The 24,064-nt window shown below is 37.3% G+C and overlaps 1 protein-coding gene across 1 annotated transcript; it reads left to right on the forward strand.

Annotated features, from left to right (window-relative positions):
- The first annotated feature begins 1,819 nt into the window (after nt 1–1,819).
- Nucleotides 1,820–22,545, forward strand: SANBR (SANT and BTB domain regulator of CSR). The gene is made up of 21 exons (XM_088531281.1): nt 1,820–1,919; nt 3,857–4,022; nt 5,345–5,531; nt 7,379–7,472; nt 8,826–9,064; nt 9,820–9,878; nt 10,678–10,838; nt 11,974–12,060; nt 12,146–12,256; nt 14,221–14,344; nt 14,846–14,998; nt 15,680–15,819; nt 16,171–16,270; nt 17,153–17,185; nt 17,501–17,600; nt 18,522–18,616; nt 18,728–18,756; nt 18,854–18,927; nt 20,327–20,415; nt 20,825–20,916; nt 21,759–22,545. The coding sequence occupies exons 2-21, from the start codon at nt 3,873–3,875 to the stop codon at nt 21,793–21,795; spliced, it is 2,154 nt and encodes a 717-aa protein (XP_088387407.1). The 5' UTR covers nt 1,820–1,919; nt 3,857–3,872; the 3' UTR covers nt 21,796–22,545.
- The last annotated feature ends 1,519 nt before the right edge of the window (nt 22,546–24,064 follow it).

Consider the following 24,064-nt stretch of genomic DNA (forward strand, 5'->3'; position numbering starts at 1 on the left):
GTTCTCCTTTCATCCGTTTGTGCCGGGAAAGAGAATAAAAATAAAGGTATTGCTATAGCAGGGGCTTGAGGGGCTGGAGGTTGTCATGCTACCATAACATGAAGGCTTTTGCCCTACTATGCTGCTTCATGAGTAGTTTTGAAAGTGCTTTTTTTGGTCGTTTTTCTTTTTTTTTGTGTACCAGTGCTGTCGCCATCACGGAGCTGTGACGTCACGCGGGTGATGTAACACACTCCCCCTTCCCCCAACCTGTCAGTACTGGTGGCGTCACCGCCTCGTGACGCGGCCGCGGCGCCTACGTCACGGGCGGGGCGGGGCGGCGCGTCGCTAGGCGACCGGACGCCGCGCCTGCGCGCGAGGCGCTGTGGCGGGCCCGGCCGCCGCCGCTGCACTGCGACAAGGCGGGGCCGCCGCCGCAACGCGGCGCGCGCCGGGGTGCTCCGCGCCGCCGCCTCCCTGCCGGCCACGCCATTGGCTCTCCGTGGCGACAGGGGGCGGGCGGCGAGTCACTCGCCGCGCTCTGATTGGCCGCGGCCGGCCCCCCGCGCGGCCCCCCGCGCCGCGAGGACAGGGCGGGGCCGGCGGGCGCCGCGCGCGCGCGCGGCAGGTGGGGGCGGTGGCGCTGGAGACGCGCAGCCCTGAGGCGGTGGCGGCGCAGCCCTGAGGGGGCCGTCGCGCCGCGAGGAGGAGCCGCCGGCGGAGCCGCGCCCTGTGCCCGCCGAGCCGTCGCCTGGGAGCCGCCAGGTAACCTGCCCCGCCGCCCGCCTCCTGGGAGCGCCGCCGAGGTGCGGGTCCCCTTCTCCCGCCGTCCCCCGGCAGCGGGAGCGGCTCCGGGAAGCCCGCGGGCACCGGTCCACCCGGAGCGTTGGCGGCTCGCCGAGCTCCCCTGCGGTCATGGGGGCTGAGGGAGCGGCTCCCTCTTGGCGGTGCTTGGTGGGGAGGGAGGGTGGATGCCCTTGCACCGTCTTGCCTAAAAAAAATAAATTAAAAATACGTTTGTTTGGATATTTAAAATTATCATTGAAATATACCTTACTTTGACGTTATTTTAGCTAGTATGCAAGTGAACTACGGTTAAAGTTTCCATTTCCCCCAGCGTGCCCCCCATTCTGCACCATCGCTGTGCCGCACTCGAGGCTGCTGCGTGAAGCATCGTGCGGCTCCCTGCATCTCTCCTTCCCGTAGGTCCTCCAGGTGCCCAGGGATAGCGGATCCCAGGGCTACATCGTGTCTGGTATTATTAACTACACTACTCTTAAACGAGCTGCCGCTTCCAGAGCGTAAACCAACCTTCTGCATAACCATGAGCACCTTACTTAAATCACCGTTGCTGTGAAATGGTTTTAAAGCGATGGGAATGTTTTGTGCTGCGTAATAGTTTTTATTGATAGAAACTTTAAATTAAAGAGCAATTTATCTCTTTGCACTGTGCGTATATAATTTGCTGATCGAAATGAATCAGTTCTGAAGTGTTTTCCCCAGTTTCCTTGATTTGAGGAAAATGTCAAGTTGAGTTTTTGTTAGAGAAGCAAACTGGACCTCTTGAGCATTTGGATTTATTGTAGACCTTACATTGCAGTTCTCATGGTGTGTGCGTTCTTCTTGGAGAATCTTCTGTTCTTTTTTTTACTCTATTTCTTACAACCTTCCCTAAAGGAGAAAGAACCAATGCTAAACATCACATCTAAGGATACAAAGAGGAGTTCTGTGCTATTTCCAGAACAGAAGTGAACAAAAAGACTTAAATCTGTAGCAGAGAGTCTTTGTAGTAGCAATTCTATAAGTAACTGTATTTTAATGTGCAGAATAAGTGGATAAACTTGAGTGACAGGGGCTTTATTCTCCCTGAAAGTGTCATTACTTGTAGAATACCTGTCATCTTTTCATGGTTGGCTTGCTTCATAGTCTGCACTGTTGAGGTATGCATAAATTTGTTACCAGTAAAGTCGCGGAAACCCTTTTTTTTCCCCCATTAAACTGTAAATTTAGCTATTGCAAAATATTTTTTTCCCTTGGCTTACACAATGTGATCATATCATAGAACTATGCTTTAAGATGGGAATTTATAAAGTAACACCCCTAGTAATTTTACTAGTAATCTTATTTTCATTAAATGTATTTTATGTCTTAAGCTCAGAGGGCATTAATACATGATCATTTGCTCATCTCATTCAAGCATGCTTAAGCTTGTTAAGCACATATGAGATATCACGAGAAGAAGTTTTCGTATCTCCAAACCACTCAGCTTTGCCACTGGCACTGACCTATTCTGGTCCCATCATCCCTTTTCATAACAGATGTGGTAGATACCCAATGGCTTCAACTATTCCCACCGTAGAATTACTGCAGGGGTGCACTAGGAAGGTAATAAGCCCTACTGACTCAATGAATGGAACGACTGATCTACCTTTACCTCAGAGTGGCATTTTCTTGGTTGTTAAATTTGGGACCTCACGTTGTCCGTGAGGTAGCTCTAACTTCCAAACTGGCCGTTTGATGCACCTTGCAGTTTATGTAATTTCATTTAGATAGAGTTGCCGAAGTGCTGTGGCTTTTATTTGACTTGTCTTCCCAAAGTGGATTTCCTAAGCCCAAAATAGTGCATTCGTTAAATCTCCCAAGAATGTATAAAACTTTATTTGAATCTAACTGGATTTGGATTTTTTTTTCTCTTGATAGTTTCATTCAGCTGCTCTTTGAGAGGATAAGTTAGTTGCTATTGTGACTTATGTTTATACAAATGAAAATAAATAACCAAGGAAATATAGAATAACTTTTGCAATCTGAAAAAAAAAAACAGTGCTATGTTATATATTTTAAGAGTCTTGTCATTTAACTGCATGAAAAGAAAGTGAAGCAAAAGAAAAAGCTACCTGTCATATGCTTTTAGTAACTAGTGGTCAGTTAAATCTGGTAATATCCAAGTATGTTTTCCCTGAAATTCTCTATAATCCTTACTTTATACATTAAAAGTCAAAAATTTACATGTTGGTTTTTGGGTTTCATTGTTCACGTGATCTGTTTAAGCTACTTCGAGAAGGATCCTGAGTACTTTCCAAATACAAGTCCCTGTTAAGATCTTGCTTGTGCATTAGTTGTGTGTCTGAAAGTCTAGCTGAATGCCAGCACTTTTCTATGAGCATAGGCTAAGCAAATACTTTGGACCTGTTCACGTTTTTGCTGGAGTGATTTGTCACTGCGTAGTCTTTTATGCAAAATTTTGGTGATTTTTTTTCTGCATTGCTAATGAATCTCATCAGCATGCCTGAAAGATACTGCTTGTTGAATCCTCTGCCTTTGATTCAGGTTTTATCTACTAGTCTTACTTATTGCTGTGCTCTGCAAAGAGGTGATCAGCTTCTCCTCTAAACTTGTGGAGCTGGAATTAATGGTTCCTGTGATGGCAGCCCCTTTTTTGCTGCTGTTTTGGTTTTTGTTTTCTCTTGATTGTCTTGCGTTTACCAGCACTCATGTTTTGCCTTCTCGTTCAGGAATAGTTTTTCTTCTAGATTTTGCTAAGTCAAAGTGCATTCACTGGACAAGAACGCTCAAAGAAATATTAGTACTTGCTGGTCTTGAAGGGCTTTTCTGGTGTGTTCTGCACATCTGACTTTTCTTTTCTCTCCTTTCCCCTTCTTGCCGCTTCCCTGCCCCCCTCCACGAAAAAATAAGTAAAATCTGAGGTTGCAGAAGTGTCAGATAAAAGCATTGGCTGTAGTGCTGCAATAAGTATTTCCCATAGTATCTTACAGAATGCTGCAATTAACGTATATTAAGCTTTGACAAATTTTGCAGTTAACCTGAAATCTGAGCATTATTTAACTGTATAAATGTCTAATAACATTTTATTTTCTAGGCCATAGTAACCAAAGATGAGTCGTGGATTTTCAGAAAACAATAACTTTCCATATGACAACAACCAAATGGTTTTGGATATGATCCTGTGTTCCCTAATTGGTGTTCCTCAGCCTATCAACTGGGACAGTGTGGCAAGGCTAGTTCCAGGATTTACATCCAAAGAGGTGAATTTGTGCCTTAAAAAAAAAAAAGTTCTGAGGTGAAGCAGAACAAAAGAAGATTGTTTATATTCTCTTAAAGGCTTTTGAGCTAAGAAAGAAAATGGCTTTTGTCCTTGTGATTCAGTGAAGCTCAAGCTAACTATTTTCTTGTAAACTTAATCAAATGTGTCAGCTCATGCTTGTAGCATTGCTAGGGGCTTTCACTGTGACACTGCGACCTTGTGTTTAGAACAGAAGCTCCTGCTCCCGAACAGTCACTTATGTGGAATGTTACTGCCTTGCAAGTTGGAAAAAAAAAGTGCTTGTCAAAGAGTTTAATATTTAGGAGAGGTGAGGTACTGCTATTCAACTGCTAGTTTGGATAGAGTACAGTGCAACCTTGAGCAAATAAAATAACTGTAAAAGTATCTGTCAGCTTTTTCCTTGTATAAAACCAGTATTGTTGATTAGTACCTACTGGTTACTTTAAGATAATTTGCTATTTTAAAATACAATATGTGAAATCCCTGTTTAATGCGGTTGAGACATATGTCTATTTAATTTTATAAACTGGCAAAATTTGAGACACTGAGTTGATATCAAAAGGATTTCACTGTGTGTGCCACTACCAAAAGGGAAGGTGGCACACAGTAATATGCCAGTTAACTAAATCTAAATAAAAATAGTAAGATAACAGCTTGTATAGAGCCAGAAAGCTGTATCACAGGAGGATCTCTCCTGGCATTTGTTAGATTTGTTTGCATGTGTAAAGTTACTTGTGTATAAGAGTGTGGAGAATCAAGCCCATGTGTCTTTATGTAGGTACAAATTGACAAAATGCAGGTAATTTTTGGTTCATCAAAACAAGTAATGGAAAAGTAATAGAACTGCATTCCCATTCCCTTTTGTCCTGAGTGGAAACTGTAAAGTAGAAGAAATAATAATAATGAAACTTCTCCTAATATTTGATAATATTAATGGTAAAACAACTAGTCAAAAAAAATCTCTATATATGTATATAGATATAAATAGATAGATAGATATTGAAACCGTCCTCAAAACTGACCCTTTGGAAGATCAGGTCTAGAATAAAGATTGAAACAGGTTCATCTTACCTGTTTTTCCTGAGTATTTAATCATGGCAAATATTATTTAGTTTACTGTATGCTTATGCACTTTCCTGATGTCCCTAATTATATAAGAAGCCTTGTAAGTTTAATATCAGTATGATTAAAGTGTTTATCTGCAAAAGATAGTATACTGAAATATATCTGCATCAAAAATCAGTTATTTAAAATGTCCTGAAAGCTGCTACTTCATTGTCCTATTGCTTAATCTTGTGACAGTGTGCAAAAAGGTATGATGAACTAAAAAGCAGTGGAAGTTCACCTGTTGACAACCAGTACAATCCCCTGATGGCTGTTGGTGGGAGTCCTGTGGAAACTTTAGCTACGTACATCAAATCCTCCTTGCTTGATATGCAGACAGAGTTTCAGGAGCCTTCCAGTGGGCAGAATTCCATTACTACAACTGGTATGTTTTCAGTAATTCTGGAATTATTGACTTTGATTTTAATCAATATGTCTTGAGTAGTAACTCCACCCAGGAATGATACTTGTTCATCTTTGAAAAGGAAAAGTAAAGCATATGTATCGTGCACTTAAGAAGCCATTTTCAGTTCATATGGATTAAGAATCAATGTTCAGGTTTATTAATCGTTTATTGTTCCAAATAGCAGGATATGCTGAAACTTGTACTAAATTCTTCCATTTGGAAGGGGTGGGGATTATTCTTCTGTTTTGTATTCCTGGTTTTGTAATGTCTTAACCTCCAATGATTGCGATCATGTCAAGCTGTGTTAATAACATAGATAGAAAATTTTCCATAGAAAGCTGAGACAAGGATTCCTTGAGGTCAGAATCCCCTTTCCCAGCAGAAGACCCTGCAGTTTCCTCAATGACTAGAAGACTATATGGGAAGTTGAGCATAAACTACTTGCTTCTTGATGCAAAATAATTTGCATTGATAAATGATGAGGCTAGGTCAATTATGTGACCTGGTGATACTTAGATAGCAGAGAACTAGTCCTATCTATTTGTGCTGTAAGTGCAAAAGAAAAATATTAGTAACACCACCTTAAGTACCTCTGCTGTAAGAGAGTTTTATTTAAATAGTGGTGTATTAGTTATTCTCTGGCTTTCATTCTAAATAAAGGCATCTTCTACACATTGGGAAACTTGCCAGTTGTGCTGCATGACAAATTTGCTTCATTGCAGTAATGAGTAAATGACTGTTAATTGCCAACAGCTTTCAATTATGTCTTGTATACATTAGATTGAATAAATCATTAACTTCTTGCACTCACAGGTGGCTACTTAGGAGATTAATAGTTTCCCAGTAGGCAGGTAACAAGCTAATTCTGCCTATAGAACTTTTTAGGTGATTATGTCCCTTTTGATTTACTTGTATTGCATATTGTCAATGTTATTTCCTTTTCTTCCATAAAGGGCTTCACTATGCCCAAAATAAATTTCTTAACATTTGCAATATTAAGAACTTGCAGCTTGCAACTTTTCAGTGTCACTTTTCCCACAGGCCTTTATTTAAAATATTCATATTGCATTTGCACTAAAAATCCAGGACCCATAGCTTGGCTGTCTTTTTGCCAGTATGGGTCATCTGTCTGCAGTGGAATGACTACCTGGGCAGCTATGGCTGACCCAACTTCTTCCAATAGAATTTCCCCTAATATTAGCTGTCTTCAGTTATGGCCTTACTAAGGCCTACCTGTGCATGGCCATCATTTATATCTTTGGAGAAAGTTTTGTTTCTGCCTTTTTTTTTTTTTTTTGAGCATTGTTTTATGTAATTTGATGCTTTAAGCCATGTATTTGAGAAATTTAGGAAAAGTACATCTGTAGAGACTTCTCTCCTTCAGACTGTAAGCGGCTAACTTCCACAGCTAACAACTTATAATAAGAAGTAATTAAATTCTGGTGGCGAAACATACTGAAATAGAAGTCTTCATGTGATTGGAAGTCTTAAGATCCATATCCCACAAAGAAGAAAAAGGGAGTGAAAGGAATGGGTTGCATTCCCAGAGGAAAATGCCAAAGACTCCACATAAATCTCTTTGCTCTGGAGATGCAACTGACACAGGTTTGCAGCCACGTGTCCAGGCAAACCAGCAGTGCTGATGATGTGAGTTTCCAGTACACAGCATGGAATACCTAGTAGCTCTTATCGTAGTACAGATTTTGCTGCTAGTCAGGTAACATTGTCTCAGTATGAGAGCTGTGCTTCCGTTGTGTTCCAAGATACTGAAGAGTAAAAGCTCAGGCCCTTTTGTTCTAATGATGCCCTTTTTCCTTACATTTAAGGGAGGCCCAGCACAACCTCCACAAGGAATACTTCTCCTGAGTCTGAGAAAGATCCTGTGCATAAAGATGAAGAAAGCCCTGATGGAAATCAGGGGTAAGATGATGTTCCCGTGTTTTGCCTAGAGGATTGTATGGCTGGCAGAAAGCGCCCTCATTGGGAGGAATTGCAAAATAATAGATAGCACTACTAAAAAGGATGCAAGAAGGTCAGATAGTCATTCTCCTTGTTCAAAGCAGAACCAATTAAACTATTTTTTTTTAGTTTCATTGATTAAAAATGAATTAAGTCCAAAGAATTGTTTGTAGTTTTCCGATCGTTCATATTTTGTGTGGTTTTTTTATGTTGTTTTCCTTAATTCTTATTAAAAGAATGGCAGTAGAAACGCGTGTGTCCACAGTTTGTCAGTTTTCTGAAGCTAGGGTCACAGACCCATCTTCTTTAGTACTGCAGTTACTAATAATTGTTGAACTGGTCTTGGACCAGGACCAGAAAAATTGCTGAAAGTTTCAGTGAGTGTGCTTACTTTTGATGAAGTATTTTATTATTTTATTATTATTATTCTTTGGGGGATTGGTGTGAGGGTTTCTTATGTGCAGTGGCAATAGGTTAGTTATTAATCCATAGACAGCTCTCCTCTGAACTGCTGTGGTGGGAAACACAGTCTGTTTTTAAAAAAGGAATAACTAACAGCTAATTGAAAAAACAAATTTGTTCTGTGAACGTAAAATTACCCTACTAATCTAAAAGAAGAAAAGGAAATCTGTAAGAGAAAAATGCAAATAATTTTTTTTACGACCAATTCAAATAGCCATGTGTCTTATCACCAGTGCATCTTGTATTTGATTCTAACGTAATGGCAATCCTCTTTTTATTTTTTTTGTAGAAATAGATTTTACTGATTCTGTCTTTGACCTCTTTCTTAAGAAATGGTTATTTTGCTATATAATAAAGCAATTTTAATTTCCACAGATAAAATTTGCTATAGTGTGCATACACATGGTACCTGAGTAAAGTTAAGAGTGGATAGGTGTATATATATCTGTGTTTTTTCAAGGAAATAAGTGATTTGCTCTCCTTTTCCTATTAAATATTTTAGTAGTATCCCATAACAAACTTTACAAAAAAAAAAAAATAGGGACTGGGCTTAAGGGACTGGAGAAAGAACAATTTAAATTAACCATTAAATTCCACATTGATTACCTGTCTCAGTATATGCATGTACAAGTGTACATTTCAACTAGTATCTGACAGTGGCTTCTTACTGTTAGTAACTGTATAATTTGTTTTCCTTCTGATAAGAAAAAGCAGTTCGTGATGTCAGTATTGCAATGTCTGCAGTTTTGGAGATGAAATCTTTATTAATCAATTTTGGCATTCTTGCTGGCTAAGAATTGGCATTCTTATTGTCCTAACTTGTTTTGTGTCTTGCTTTCTTTGTTAATTGAGGCCAAATATGGTGATCCATGTGTGTGATGAAGCAAAAAACCTCAAAGAAGATTTTATTTGTCCTCGAGACCTTTTGATTTCAGAAATGAAATATTTTGCTGAATACCTGTCAGTGGATGCCCAGCGCTGGGAAGAGGTGGACATTTCAGTGCACTGTGACGTTCACATCTTTGACTGGTTGATAAGATATGTCAAAAGGAACACTAAAGAATATGAAGCGTATGAAATGCCCACTCTAGGTAAATAAATAAATAAATAAATAAGAGTATCTTGATCTTTTGTGACAGGTTCATTATGATGTACTTCACACTAAAAAGTCAAGCTAGGGGAAAATTAGTGGTTTTAGTGCAAATCAGCCTCCATGTTTTGCTTCAGCTGTCAGCACTGACAGTTTTAAGTAAATATTCTGGTAGTTGACACAGTAAAAAAGGTCTAATATAGTTTGGGATTTAAATCTTTTTATGTTATTTTGTTACCATCTGATAAACAGAACAAGGCAAGATAAGAGTCCTAAAAACAACCTTTGCTTTGCAGGTTATGTTGAGCTGGGTACGCTGGCTAGGAATGGAAATAAGCTTGTTACAGAGTTCCTGAGTGATTTTATCCCTATGCAGTTGCCTTTTCCAGCTTTTATATAGTCCAGTGAACCTGGACTTTTATATAGTCCGTAGTTTCACTCTGACCACCTAAAGAAAAAATTAAAACCAGCTAGAAGTAAAATAAAGCAATTGAATAAGATCATTCTAATTCATTTGCTATCAAAAACTGATAATTTGGACAAAAAAAGGACTAAGAATAACACAGTGCCTTTGTGCATGGAACCAGACATCTGCTTCATAAGGCCAGAAGACTTTTGTTTGTTGGAAGACGGAATGATAGGCTGACTGGTTAAAATAATGCTTACAACACATGCTAAATATGCAGAGGGAGGGAGGGGATGTCAAATTATGAAAAGTATTCATTAAAAAAAATACTGCTTTTGTTTTTTTTCTAGAACCAGCAAATGTCATATCAATTCTTATTTCTTCTGAATTTTTGAGGATGGATTCATTAGTAAGTATTAAGAAAGAAAGATTCCTTGCCATAAGGGTACAGTTAATCACTACGTTTCTAGCAGCTTGTTTGTTATGCTTTGACCATTGCATCAGCCATTGCATCTGTTTATATGATGAAAATGTTTTGGGATTTTTACCACTTTTTTTTTTTTTTTAGCTCAGAGGTTATCTAATATCTGCATAATCTCAATGAGGGAAATATAAAAAATTGTAGAATAAGTTGCTTCTAAAATGTGATAGTGGGATCGTGGATTTGTCTTCTGACAATCATCTCAATAAAAACCCATCAGAAGCCAGATAATGAGGTTCTTTACAAAAAAAAAAAAAAAAAGTAATTATATTGGTGAATACCATTTTATATCCTTCAGCTCTGTTGAAGTAGTGACTATTGACTTGTTTATTAAAATGATTGTCGAAAGTTTTGCCACTGGAGTGACTTGCAGTGAAATATATTGCAGGTGATGTAGGCAATACTATGTAAATGTGCATCATGGTTCTCCGTTACAAGTAATTGGTGACTCTGCATTAATGATACTCTGAATTTGTTTGTGTTTCCTCCAAAAGGTCTTTATGATCTGGGAGACAGCTCGAGGAACATTTCATCTTCAACAAGAAGTATTTTCTGTTGACAAATCTTAAGCTTGCTTTTTATTTTTGAGTTGAACTGAACTAGTTTTGCAAAACACACACACACACACACACACACACACACACACACACAGGCCTGAAGTAATTCATCTGAAATAGCTTTGTCTAGAAGTCTTTTATACTATTTTTAATGTTTCTGCTTTTCACAGGTAGAAGAATGTATTAATTATTGCCATGAAAATATGAATGCCATTGTAGCCACACCATGTAACATGAACTGCATCAATGCTAATCTTGTTACGCGAATTGCTGATCTCTTCACACACAATGAGATGGAAGAGCTGAAGGACAAAAGAGATAAATTTAAGAGGTAACTTTTTTGCAGTCTAATATGCACTGAAATAGTATAGGACTCCTGGATCATTTCTGGAAGCATCTAAGACAGTATGGAGCCTAGACTAATAAATAAAATTTACACATTTTATACAAGGCATTTTTAATACAGAGTATCATGAAGTTACTTCGTAATTTTATATTAAAATTTTGAATCAAATGAAAACTTTTTATAAAAGACAATCAATAGGAAAGACCGTGGTAGGAGTCCATGACATGGATAAATTATTCATGAATCATCAGATAGAGCCAAGGATTATGGAAAAGAGTCTTTGATGGTTTGATGGGATGACATGGTCCTAATTCATAGAGAATAGTTTGGTTTCAGTGGCCTGCACACTGTGATGTTTGGCCCTGGAATTTAGGATGACCGGCAGGCTGAATAGCTGTAATGGAGTATTATTTAAACAGGCACAGATAAGAACTCCAGCTTAGTTAATATCAAGAGTCAATTAATAATGGGCAGACTTACAGACACACAAGTTGAAAGTAGAGAAATATTTTAACTGGCAGGAATTAAAACATTACTATGTTAATTCTAAAAGTCAAGTACAGTTTTACAAAAGCATTCAGTAGTAAAAAGTGTTTTAGTCAAGGAGAAGCCATGAGTTTAGATAGCAAACTTAAAAAAAAGCTTAATAGAAGGGGGAAAAAATCTATACAAAGTGTACTTTAAAGTCATGCTTTATAAAGGTAGGAATTTCAGAAGTGACTCAGATGTAATATTATCGCCACTAAGAGAAGATTTTTTTTCCTCCTATCTTCATAAATGTTAGGTGCAGCCAGGCTAAGAAACAGTTACACAAACAGCACTGTATCAGATCTGCAAGTGAGTCTAAAGCTGTCAGGTTAGATAGGTAAATGCTCTGCATGTGCAGAGCTGCATGTTGTGAGGGAAGTTGAGGCTGGGCAAGAAGGCGGCCTGGGACTGCATAGGGGAACGTGACAGAGATAGTTTACTGAATGGTTTAGCAAAAACAGTAGAAAATCACAACTGAATCTAGATATTGAAAGAAAAGTGACAATTGCTACATACTATCAAAATATTATTATTAGTTTCATACACAAAGTAATTTTCAGGTCTTTTGCTAATGGGTTGCTGTCATTAACAGTAAGCTTTTCTGCAAGAAGATTGAGAGACTCTTTGATCCAGAGTACCTAAATCCAGATACTGTGGGAAATGCAGTAACATTATACAGGTAGGGTAATTTTCTTAATTACTTCAGATTTGAAGACAGCCTCTGTATTTCATTCCAGTGCTTTACATTTTTTTTTTTAATCTAGATGTTGTTTATGTAAAAAACTGCTAACTAAAGAAACCCAAAGACGAATTCCTTGTGTACCAGGAAAAATCAACATAGATCAACATGGGGATATTGTCTATGTTCATATAAGGTAATAGATATATATGTGTGTGTGTATATGTATATATATCTCAAATGTATTTCTTCAATTGCATGATGTTGGGTGATTTTACAAAATATTGCATGTTTAGGAGTTAACAGTTTATTCACATTACAAATTTGAGTCATAGCTAGGTATAAAGCAGCATAAATCATCATTTCACCAACTCCTTTTATATTCTCTGGCAAAAACAGTGAATGGTAGACCATGGTTGTACTTCTGAAATTCATGCAGCAGGGTCGCCACTGCAATATGGAAGAGCTACAGCCAAGATCCCTGAGAGTGCTGCTTTGGGTTGCACTGCTTTAATTAGAAAATACTCAGCTAATTGTTTCATCAAAGGGTTTTTTTTATATGTAGCCAATGACAAATTGAATTAAAGGCTACATTTCCACATGGTTTGTTATGGAAGGTTGGTCCATCTCTGCCATGCTAAATACTTTATTCTAGACTGACTTGATGCTTCATATCAAATAATATCCTGCTTAAAAAATACTAGAAATAAACAACTGGTAGAAGTTTATTTATTTAAAATACTTGGCAGAGGACTTTCCAAGACCTATTTTCTCTGTGCCTGATTGATTTGGCGCAAATGTTAAATTGATTTCTGTCTAATTGAGCCATGTTTCTGTACACTATATTCCCTTCTGCATGCCTGATATGCTGTGATACCCTCCCTCACTCCCCTTTTAAATAAATTATTAACAGGAGGAATTGCTCATTCGATCTATTCCACTTAGAACAACAAAATGCAATTCAGTGTCAGCTCCCACGTTAATACATGTCAAGTTAGTGTAACCCCTATCAGTAATTCCAAGGTGTGGAGCAAGTTCTGCCGAACAGTCTAAGCAGAACTGAATCTGTGACCCTGTCCTGACGTATTAGGATTGTTGATCATTAACCCATTAAAATTCTTTAATTGTATTACGTCAAGCAGACTGAGTGCAGGTAGCCACTGGATAATTCCTACCACATATATGTACGGGCTCTCAAAGTTGATGGGAATCTGCATAATCTCCTACGTGTTTCTCTTCTCGTACTTGTGACTGCTTTTCTGTGTAGAATCCATTTACTCATTCCTTAGACTAATTGACATTGGCCACTAATGAATCCAGGCTTATGATGTAGTACAAGCCTGTCTTTAATGGTGTAGTTGTTTAAAAATAGATTTGTATGCACTAGAAATCTAGTGGTACAAAGAATTTCCAGAGGAGTTTTTGTCTGCTTAGGCTAGATTAGGTATAGTAAAAATCTGTTCAGGCCAGGACCTAAAATTGTAGGGAAAACTGTATTTGCTCTTTGCAAGAATAAAATGCATCAGTACTGGATGCATGTTGTCTCTTGAATTATAGAGAGATGGGTTATTTTATCACTAGGAAGGAATAAAGTCCATAATACTCCTATTTTTAGAAACAGAAACTTCAAGTGCATGTAGTCATCAGGAAAAGATGCTAACAATCTTCAAAACTGCTGCTTCATTGCAGATATATAGAAGCATACTCAGTTGTATTTTAAGATAAATAAAATAGAATGGCAGTAATTCACATCTGTTGTTTGGTAGTACTATTCTAAGGGCAGAAAAATGCATTATCATTGAACTTGTTCACACATGCATATTTTGTTTTCTCTTACTCTGTGAAATGAATTTTCCTTCATTTCATGGTTCTTCCAATTTCTTTAAGGCCTGTTATTTATGTTAGTTTACAAATTGCAGGATAGAGAATTTGAAATGAAATGAGCTTTAATGCTTCGTTACTAGTAAGTTTAGGATATTTTGTCAGGACCTGAATTTCATACTGATTGCCCCACCTCATCTTTTTCTTGTTGTAAACTCTTCTCTGGTATTTTCACCAGTGGAAGATATATTGCTTTGCTGTTTCTCCACCTCACCTTCCTAGTGGAAGGATCAAAATTGTTATGACTCTGTGCCTAACCTGACCTTGTGCTTTTTTTAGAGATAAAACTTGGGAAGTCCATGAGTATTTAATTGGCCTTCATGAGGAATTAAAATCTTGGCGAGATGTTTATTGGCGCCTCTGGGGGACTGTCAATTGGTTGACCTGTTCCAGGTGTAATCAAGTTAGTATATTTTCACTTTCCCTTGCTTGTCTGTGTTGTTGTCGGTTTTTTTGTTTGTTTGCTTTTTTTCTGGGTGAGTTTTAGGAGCCGTGTCAGGGACTAAAAGAGTATGGAAAATATATTTATCACCTTTGTTTAGCTAATTGGTTTTGGTAACAGCTGCACTTACTGTTTTAATTTTTTTTGATTGGAGGCAATTGTTTGTATTATAGAAGTTACAGAAGCTGTGGTGTATGACTAAATGCTCCTTTCCCATCACTTTTATTTTCTGACTACTTAGAACAAATCATGATTAAATTAGGATGGCTATTCTCTGACCAATTGGTTTTAATGAATGACATAAAGATTTTCTGCGTTAAGAAAGGTGGTGATTGAGGGAGGACTTTTCTGGAGTTTTTGAGGTTTTGGTGTGACAGTAATAAAGCTGATATATATTCTTTTTATTGCAAAATTTTGCCTTCCACTGGCCATCTCACCTCTTATCTCTCTCTTGTTATGTAGTCTTTCCTGTGTACTGAGTTCTCCCATTGCCAGTACCATTCGCAGCCAGTTCTTTATCCCGGTGTGGCAAGTGCTCTGGGTTCCACTGGGACAGGAGTATATCCCTGCTGTAACCAGAAAGTACTTCGATTTGATCCTACGGCCCTCCCAAAGGTGCTTTATTAATAGTTAACTTTTAAAAGGGCAGAATGCATGGGAAGGGATGGGTTTATGAAAATAGATCCTTTGCAAAATAGGACTGTCTGTGTTCTGGTGTCTCACAGCAGCATGAGATGAGGGTTCTGACCTCTGGACTCTGCCTTTCTCCTGCTGCTGTCAACTATTCTGGGATCGTTCAAGTGCAGCAGGCATTCCCTGGCAGGCAGGGTGGAGCACGGGCCTGGAGAGGGGAAGGGCACTGTGGCAATGCCAGAAAGCTGTTTTTGCTTCCTGCCATAGCTTGTGCTGTGCAAGCTACCAGTACAACCAAGGGACGCTTGTCCATTCCTTCTTGTCACCTTACAGTTTGACTACATCTAATGCTAAGATCACATAGGAAATTGTTCTGTAAAAATTGCTATTCCTATATAATAGATTAATTTGCTTCTCAGGATGTCCATTTCTACAAGACCCTATTAACTAAAGTTAATAAGTACAGAATCAATTCCAACTCTTTAATGAAAAGCTCACCTGAGGTTTCTGTCTTGGGAAAGCTTCCAAGTATCAAGACCAAAAGTTTCTAGGAAGTTGATTTTTGTTATCGTATTTACTGGAATCGGTTCTTCCCATTAGATCATAATCAGTTATTCCCTTTACTTCACGTGTCCGCTTTCTTTATTTCTATATGTATGACAGGGCTGTAAAGTGAGGGATCATGCAGTTGCTTTACCTTCAGAAGATAAAGGTGTTTTGCCATCTCAGACTGCTAAAATACTGAATGATCTGCTTCATCATAGAGATGTTATTGTTGTTCCTTTCACAAAGGATGAAAATAGGTAAGAACATTGTTACTGAAATAACTTAGCCTTTGACATTTTACCTGTGTGTACTTTGACTTCCCCATTTTAGAATGTGCAATGTGGAAATTTTTAAATAATGATTGATTTTATGATTGTTATATTGGAAATTGAAAGAGGAAGTATTCTTACCTTTTTACACATCAAACAGGGATTTAGTCGTTCAACCTCCATAACTAATCACTCATCTTTATGTTTTAATGCTTTGTTATCAAAATACTAGTTACATGGCTAACTTGGTGGAGAGAGTCTTTCTCTTATTATGAGAGTAAAGAGAGTCTGATTCTAAAGTTATGAAATAATCAAGTTTTTCACCTCTTTCTCTTAAAGTGATTCTGGTATTGGACTCTGTGATGAAAAAGGTATTGAATGTGATGTGCTGTTAGAACCAAATATGCCATGGGGCCCCAAAACAGGAGAAATCAATGCTGTGAGTGACTGCTAGTGACTTACTTTTTCCCCTTCTTCCTGATAATAAAGATTATTACAGAGATGCTTTAAATAATTTGTTAGACAGCTTTATACATACAACTTATATATCTTATGCACCTATATATGTAAAAAGAACGAAGCACGCAGCTGATCACTGTGGGACAATAGAGACTAGTCTGGGTACAAAATGTCTGGTGAGAAGGCAAAATTTAGAGTAAATCTATCAAAAATATTTTTGTAAAACAGAAGCAATTCTCCATATGTCTGTGCTTTACAGGCTGCTTATAAACTGATTGTATTGAAGGACCCAGTCATACATAGAATACATTGAGTGGTTAATTTTATTCAAACGATAGTGGTCTTTGGTTGTCTCTTGCAGATGCAAAAGATTCTATTTTACAGAACTGTGACGTATATTTTGCATGTGCTAAATCAATAGAATTACTTTCTAAGTCAAGTCCAAGTAGACTGTAAAACTACCTCTGGTTTAAAGAGATCCTTCTTGTAGAGAGAAATTTACAGTTCTAGAAACTCTAGCATAATTTAGTGCCCAGCACTTGCTCCTGTTGTGTATGATGGGGTTTTTTTTGGTTTTTTTGGTTTTTATTTTTTATTTCAAAAACAATCTATGTGTTAAGCTTGGGTAAATTAGAACATGATTCGGAATTCACAACATTTAATGGAGTTGTAGTTCAGAACCTGTTGTGCTTCATTTCACCAAAATGAGAAGTCAAAGATGAGAGTAAGCTTTCGTAGGGGCTGCAGTGTAAAATGCTGTACTATAACAGACCACTCTTATTTTGAGAATTGCCCTCACCTTTATTTATTAATTTATTATTGGTTCCCTAACGTACACCTCTCTTCCTTTTCCTGGCTACAGTTTCTTTCTCTGAAGAACTGGACATTGCAGCTGGTTAGTAAAATGTTTTGTTCTTAGTTTAAATATTGGCCCTTCCCTACTCAAACATAAATAACTTACTGAGCAACCTTTCCTAATATTTGACCAACCTGAGGAAACATAAATAAAAATATTTTTCATGACATTTTAAGCAAAGATTTGAAATTACTTTTTCAATGTTTGAGAATCATGTTCTCAGACCTAACTTTCCATGTGGTTTCCTCACTTAGATACAAAGCTAAATTTGAAGAGAACTCCTTAGGACAGCTTTAACATATTTGATAGGAATCAAGCTGCATTTACCTGTGTCATTCTCGTCCCACTTGTTAGAAACAACAGTCACTGTTATCCGAAGAAGAGGACTATACAACCGGCTCAGAGGTCACGGAAGATGAAGTGGGGGATGAAGAAGAAGTATGCAGGAAACCAGGTACAACTACAGCTGTCTCTGTAGCAAACCTCTCTGGAATTCAGATATAGGGGTTCAAGGCAATGCAGCAATTTTTTTTTCTGTAAGCAGCTGTAAACGTTAGAACTTTTAAAATCAAAAATATCATTATTTATATTTTATTTCTAGATATGTCTGTGTTTAGATAGAGACTAACCTGATGTTTGGTGCTGCCAAAAAACCCTGGCAAACGAGGGAAGCTGAAACTATTCAGATGTCCTCAAGGGTGATCATGAGCCTATTTTATAGGAAAGACTACCAAGAAACTTACAAATTTTCACGTTCAGAGTACTACTCTGATTTCATGAGTCACTGCTCTTAGTGAGATGACTGGTGAATGGTCAGTGACTGGTGCATGGCTAGAGTGGTCTGAAGATAAGCTCTATTAAATCTTTTATTTTTAAAATTATGATAAGGAGTTAAAGCTTCTACTTTCCACCCTACTAACAAACCACTTTGAACTGAGGAAGTTCTTTTCCCTTTTTGAACATGACATGAAAGAGTTGGGGTACACCAGTTTCTAAAAAGTTGACTGAAAACACTGTAATCTGCATTTAACTTGTTTGGTTTGACATCACCAAGACTTTAGAGTTTGACTGTATTAGTGTTCTCAAGGAGGTACTGTGTATGTGCAGCTGCTTTTGCATTTACCCAGGACTTCTCAGATTTGTTGTAGCCATTTTGCATTTTAAATATATACTTTGGTTCATGCATGCTTCCCATGCTGATGGGAAAGAGTTTGAGTAATCTGTGAGTTACTAATATGCCTGGAATATTATCGAAGAAAAAATAGCTAGTCCAATTACTTTGTAAGTAGAGGAAAAAAATCCTATTATAGCTGTGTAATTGAGAGATTTCATGTATCTGTGATTGTGTTTTTTTACTGGATGTTGCATTAATTAGTAGGGAGAAAGGAGAAATTAAAGAAATTCTGCAAGCATCCAAGGAAAGTGGTTTCTTCACCAAGTGTTCAGAAAAAGGAGAAACCATCTGACAAGGTAAAATCTTGAGTTTTGAAACCAGCCCCTCTCTACCAAATAATGTGGAATACTCTTAAATTTTAGACTTCCTCTTAAAACACACTTAGGAATATACTTTTCTTTCTTTAGTCAAGTTCCCGAGATGCATCTCCATTTATGTAAGTAATTTGCACAGTTCTTGATACATATTCTAGCACATCCTTCTTTGTAAATGGTTACTGATAATATTATGTATGCTTTTCTTTTTCTAACCAGTGTGAGTATGCAGCAGAACAAATGGGATCCCTCCAGATCACTACGATTCAACCAAGATGCTCAAAGAGAAGATGGTCTGTTTTTGCATGGACTTAGCTTTTGTAGCATTAATATTATGCATAGAACATTGTTCTTTCCTGTAAGAAATGTCCGCTTTTCTTAAAATGTAACTACTTGGAAACATTTGGGCTGAGTTTACTTTTAGATACAACAATTTTGCATAGCTACTTCTGATTTTGTTGAGAATAGGCTTCTACTAGACTAATTGTGATGTTCTGTCAGCTGTTTCCAAACTACATAGCAATTTCAGGTTTTATCAAAATGTGCAAAAATATTCATACAGGTAGAAACTGCCCTTGAAAATGTTGCTTTAGGATTTGATTGGCACTTGTTAGCCATATGCTCCACTCCTGTTCAGCCTGGAGAAGAGAAGGCTGAGAGGAGACCTGATCCGTGTATATAAGTACCACAAGGGAGGCAGTGAGGAGGATGGTGCTGACCTCTTTTCACTGGTGGCCACTGGTAGAACTAGAGGAAACAGCCACAAACTGAAGCATCAAAAGTTCCACATGAACTTATGGAAAAATTTCTTAACAGTGAGGGTGACAGAGCCCTGGAACAGGCTGCCCAGAGAAGTTGTGGAGTCTCCTTCTCTGGAGATCTTCCAAACCCGCTTAGACGTGCTCTAGGTGACCCTGCGTGTGCAGGGGGGTTGGACTAGATGAATTCTAGAGGTCCCTTCCAACCTTAAGGATTCTGTGATTCCATGCTATATTCTACAGGAGAAAAAAAGTCTGTAGATAGAAAATGGGAAGAAAATCCACTGCTTAAAGCCATATGCTTTACATTTACTTCAAATGAAAAGTAAATGGACAGTCTTGGTTCCACTGTCTAGAAAAATATTGTGAAAGAATTCCAAATTTGCAGGAGGAAAAAAAATACATCGTAAATATATGTTGGGATTTTTTATTCTTTATTTGAAATGTCAACAAAGAAGCTAGAGTGATTATAGGGATAGTGCTGGTGTTATCATCTGCTAGCTGCACAGGTATGTTAATAATTTCCTTTTCACATCCCTGTTCAATTTGTGTGTGCAGATTAACATAGGTAAACATGTTCATTTGTATTTTCTTCCTAGTCTCTTACCAAAATATTCAGGATTATAATTGATCTGATTTGTTTTTGTTCTCCTTAATTTCTCCCCAAATTCTTGTGTATTTTTCCTGTTTTGAAAACCACTGCCTCAGAAGCATTCCTGTAGATTTTTATTTCTATGTAGTGTATCAGGCCAGTTCTGGTATCTCCTGAGAACACGTCTGAAGTTATGAATCATGATCTAGGATCTAGATTATCAAGATTCTTATATGACCTTAAAAGGAAAGCTACTTTTGCAGATATCATTAATGTGTTATTCTGGCTCTTGTTTTCAGTTTCAAGAAAAATGTGTGTTTTAAATATTATGTCTTCTGACAGATCAGAGAAGAATGTCTGAGATTACAGGTCACTTGATAAAAATGCGACTGGGAGACCTTGATCGAGTCAAGGCAAAAGACAGTAAAGAGGTAAGGCTTGTCAAATTGCAGTATTTACAGAACTTAAATGAGCCTTAATAACAAAACTACACAATAAAAAAATGTAAATACCATCTTTTAACACCTCAGACTAAAAATTAAATTTGGTGAAGCTTCTTCTGAAAATCTAAAAGCTACATTTAGCAAAATAAGTGTGGGAAGGGATTGGGTTTCTTTTTTTTCTTTTTTTTTTTTCTTTTTCCTGTTTTAGTTAGGTTAATATTTATTATGTTTAAGATCACTGCCTTTAAAAGCTGACATGGAAAATAAGATGCATTTGAAACGTTTCAGTACTGAGTAGTGATAAGGAAAACCAAGTATGCTATAGATTTTAGAGAATTCTCTGAGAAGTCACTGGTTAGATTGGAGTAATTTCACAACTTCATGTTCTGTTTTGCAGTATGCAGGAGGCATTTATTCTAGGCTTGAAGCTCAGATAAAGGCTTCAGCACAAGTCAATGCACGACAAAATAACATGGAGAAGAACATGAGGTAAATTTGGTGGGGGGGATTTTTTGTTTGTTTGTTTTGTTTCTTGTTTTTTAATGGAAGGAAAATGCAGGTCATGGACTTTTTTTATAAACACACTTGCCCCATTTCAAACACATTTTGCAGGAGTATCCCTTTCACCAGGTTAACCATGTGTAATGTGAAAGCTTCCCTAATCAAATTGCATTAGAGCTGAGAGAATTAAACTCTTCAATCTACCCTAGAAGAACTATTTCATAGCTGATAGGTTGGCTTCTACTCCAAGGTATTCTTTTGTGAAATTTTGAATAACTAGAAAAGTGTCAGCCAAGATTCTCTAGTCTGTTCTTCTATTAAAAAAAAAGGCGGGGGGGATGCAGTGGGAAGGAGGGAAAGACCTACCTTAAAATGGGAAAACAAAAATTTACTGGGAAGCTGACACTGCAGTTTTAGAGTCTACTGGTCATTATATGGCCAATAGGTGAGTCTCTTGAGAGAAATTTCCTCACAGGTGTTATCTCTGGCCACAAAAATACAAATGATGACTTGTGTAGAAATAGTGATTTTGAAATAAACTATTTGATGTCACAGTTCTTTGAACTGTATATATGAATAGTGAATGAATTTATATGAATAAACTTCTATATAGTTTATGGGTCCAGGTATCCTGGCAGAAAGGTAATTTATCAGTAGTAGATGTGTGATTTTTTTTTTTTTTTTTTTTTTTGCCTTTTCCGTTCAGAGGCGCTTTAACATGAAAGTAATTTCGAACAAATACTGAACTGTAGAGCTGACTTGACAAGAGTGGCAACAAATTTCTAGGAGCAATAATCTACAAATATTTTTTTTTTGTGTTCTTAATCCAGGTCAAAATCCCGTTTCGGTACAGGTCGTCCAACATAAGGGCTCAAGAAGAAAACATAGCCAATACGTTACTGCTTCCTGAAAATGTACTGCACTCTGACATATGGAGAATGCATAACTCTGAAAGCTTTCCTGTGACTTATTTATTACTTTAAGCTATGTAAATTATTTTGTGTGTTAAATGAATGCAAATCCATTGAGGTCTGTACTTATTTTAGATGTAAATACACTATTTCTTAAAGTTAAACTTAATTTTTTAGGCTATTGTGTTAAGTTGCCTAGAAATATTTTATAATTTACAAAGTTAAATTATTAGACTATTTATGGGGGAAGATGTAAATATGCCTTCTGGTATGCTAGAAATACTAAAAAGGAAAAATGCCAGACTACTGAATTCTGAGTCCAGTCAGCCATGTTGACACAAATCACCTGCAGTATTTATTTTATATTGTATTTAAGGGCGCATTTTAGGTCAGCGCTCTGGGGATTTGTATTTAGTTGGTGTAATTGCCTAGACTAGTTAGAGCAAACTTTCAATGCAGTTTTGAAGCTTCTCTCAATATACCTATACAACTCTCATTTGTGTGAACTTGGGTGACAGGTCGGATCTAGACCTCCGAAGATGATTTAAATGCAGTGATGATGCAGTTCATATGCATCTTGCATTTGAAACACTTGTTTCATTTGTAGGGAAAAAATTAAATATTGACTCCTATTTCATAACTCATTCCTCTTGCACAATGCAGTATTTTGTTCTCTTCCAATGTCCAGACCTTAGGAGACAAAGCACTTCTATCTTAATGATGCCGTGCCACTAAATTTTGTAGCAAATGTGTTATGAATTCTGCATCTTTTAACTGAGAGGATATTAATCTTTGGGTGTAGTTATTTTCTGAAACCTGTCTGAGTAATGCTGTTTTGAAGTCAGATGCACTTTGAAATTTTTTGTTTGCAGCAATAGAATACAAGTTTATCCATACAATCCAGGGCTACCAAGTGAAATAACTTGTCTAGAAAATAAATCATTCTGAGCAAAGAAAATGGCAATAATAGCTGAATTCAAGGAAACATTTTCTGACTTTTTGAAATAGGTAGAAAGAGCCCTCAGGGAGTGCTTATTTCAGACCTCAGCTGTACAATAAATTGTGAGCTTGGAATTAAGTCAAAAAGACCTTTGAGTGAAGGGAAGGGTATGGAGGGGGGTGGGATATTCTTGAAATGCACTCTTCTCTCTATTCAAGCTTTTTTGTTTGTCTTGTATCTTGAGGATTTTTAATTGGCATTAGAAGACAAGGATAGCAATACTTGAAAATACTGCTTTCAAGATTTGTATTGAAACAATAAAAGTGAATTTTGTTTCCTATGTGTTTTGTCTAGTGCTATAGCAAATTCAGAGCCCAGTGAAGCCAATAGGCAAATGGCCTTGATTTAAGGCAGGAGTGGTAACTTTGCAGGAATGCTTTAACCTGTATCGAATAAATAAGTCTTTACTAATGCCTCAGGTCTGTTTGCAAGTAGTAATGCAATTCTAAGCCTTTAGAGTAGACACTGAAAGACTAATTGTTGTTTGCTGAAAGAGGAAGTATTTAGAATCCACCAGGTACAAAAACGCAGTAGAAAATGTTTTGCCATAGTTTTGATATTTCTGATAGTTATTCCAAATTTCACAGGTAAACTGTGCTATGAAAATTGCAAACTGTATATACATGTGTTTTGTTTTCTTAGAACTACTGACTAGGCAAAGGGGGAAAATCCCACTCTATTGGTTAGAGGGAAAGTGCAAGCTTTGTGTGCCAGTATTGTAATATTTTATTCAGAAATGGTTGTGAGCATATGAGAATAATATATATGATATGTAGTCTATCTTTTAAGTATTTTCCTCCCTTGCCAACAACTTGAATTTCTCTCTTATGTTAATTTTGAAATCTTGTCTTGATTTCACAGAAATAAATGTTACTGATTTAAGAAATGTGTGTTTTTAATAGGTATCTCTTTAAAGAAGTGCATAAATATTGTTTTATGGTCTCAGTCATTTCATTTTGTCTATTTATGATTAAATTGCAGCATCATTGCAAAGGCGACTTATCTGTCAAGAACAGTATATGGATGCATGCTGAGCTACTCCAAATCTGCAACTAAAACTGCAAATCTGCAGTGTTCTTATCTGAATTGAATTTTGAAGCTGGATTGAAAGTCACGAGTGAGCTGCTCTACAATGGCACACGTATGCAAAATATCACACCAGCTGTGCTGAAATATTTTTAACTTTGCCTTCTGCTGCCAGTGTGCTGATTATAAGACTTAATGG

Source organism: Tinamus guttatus, unplaced genomic scaffold, assembly GCF_059628265.1.
Source record: "Tinamus guttatus ecotype Peru unplaced genomic scaffold, ASM5962826v1 Tinamus_guttatus_pri_ptg000403l, whole genome shotgun sequence".
NCBI lineage: Eukaryota > Metazoa > Chordata > Aves > Tinamiformes > Tinamidae > Tinamus > Tinamus guttatus.

Excerpts from the sequence above, each read along its gene's own strand:
- SANBR (XM_088531281.1), top strand. The coding sequence starts at position 3,873 with ATGAGTCGTGGATTTTCAGAAAACAATAACTTTCCATATGACAACAAC. Across the intron at positions 18,617-18,727 it reads AGGAGAAACCATCTGACAAG|TCAAGTTCCCGAGATGCATC; the intron begins GTAAAATCTTGA and ends TTCTTTCTTTAG. Across the intron at positions 18,928-20,326 it reads AGATGCTCAAAGAGAAGATG|ATCAGAGAAGAATGTCTGAG; the intron begins GTCTGTTTTTGC and ends GTCTTCTGACAG.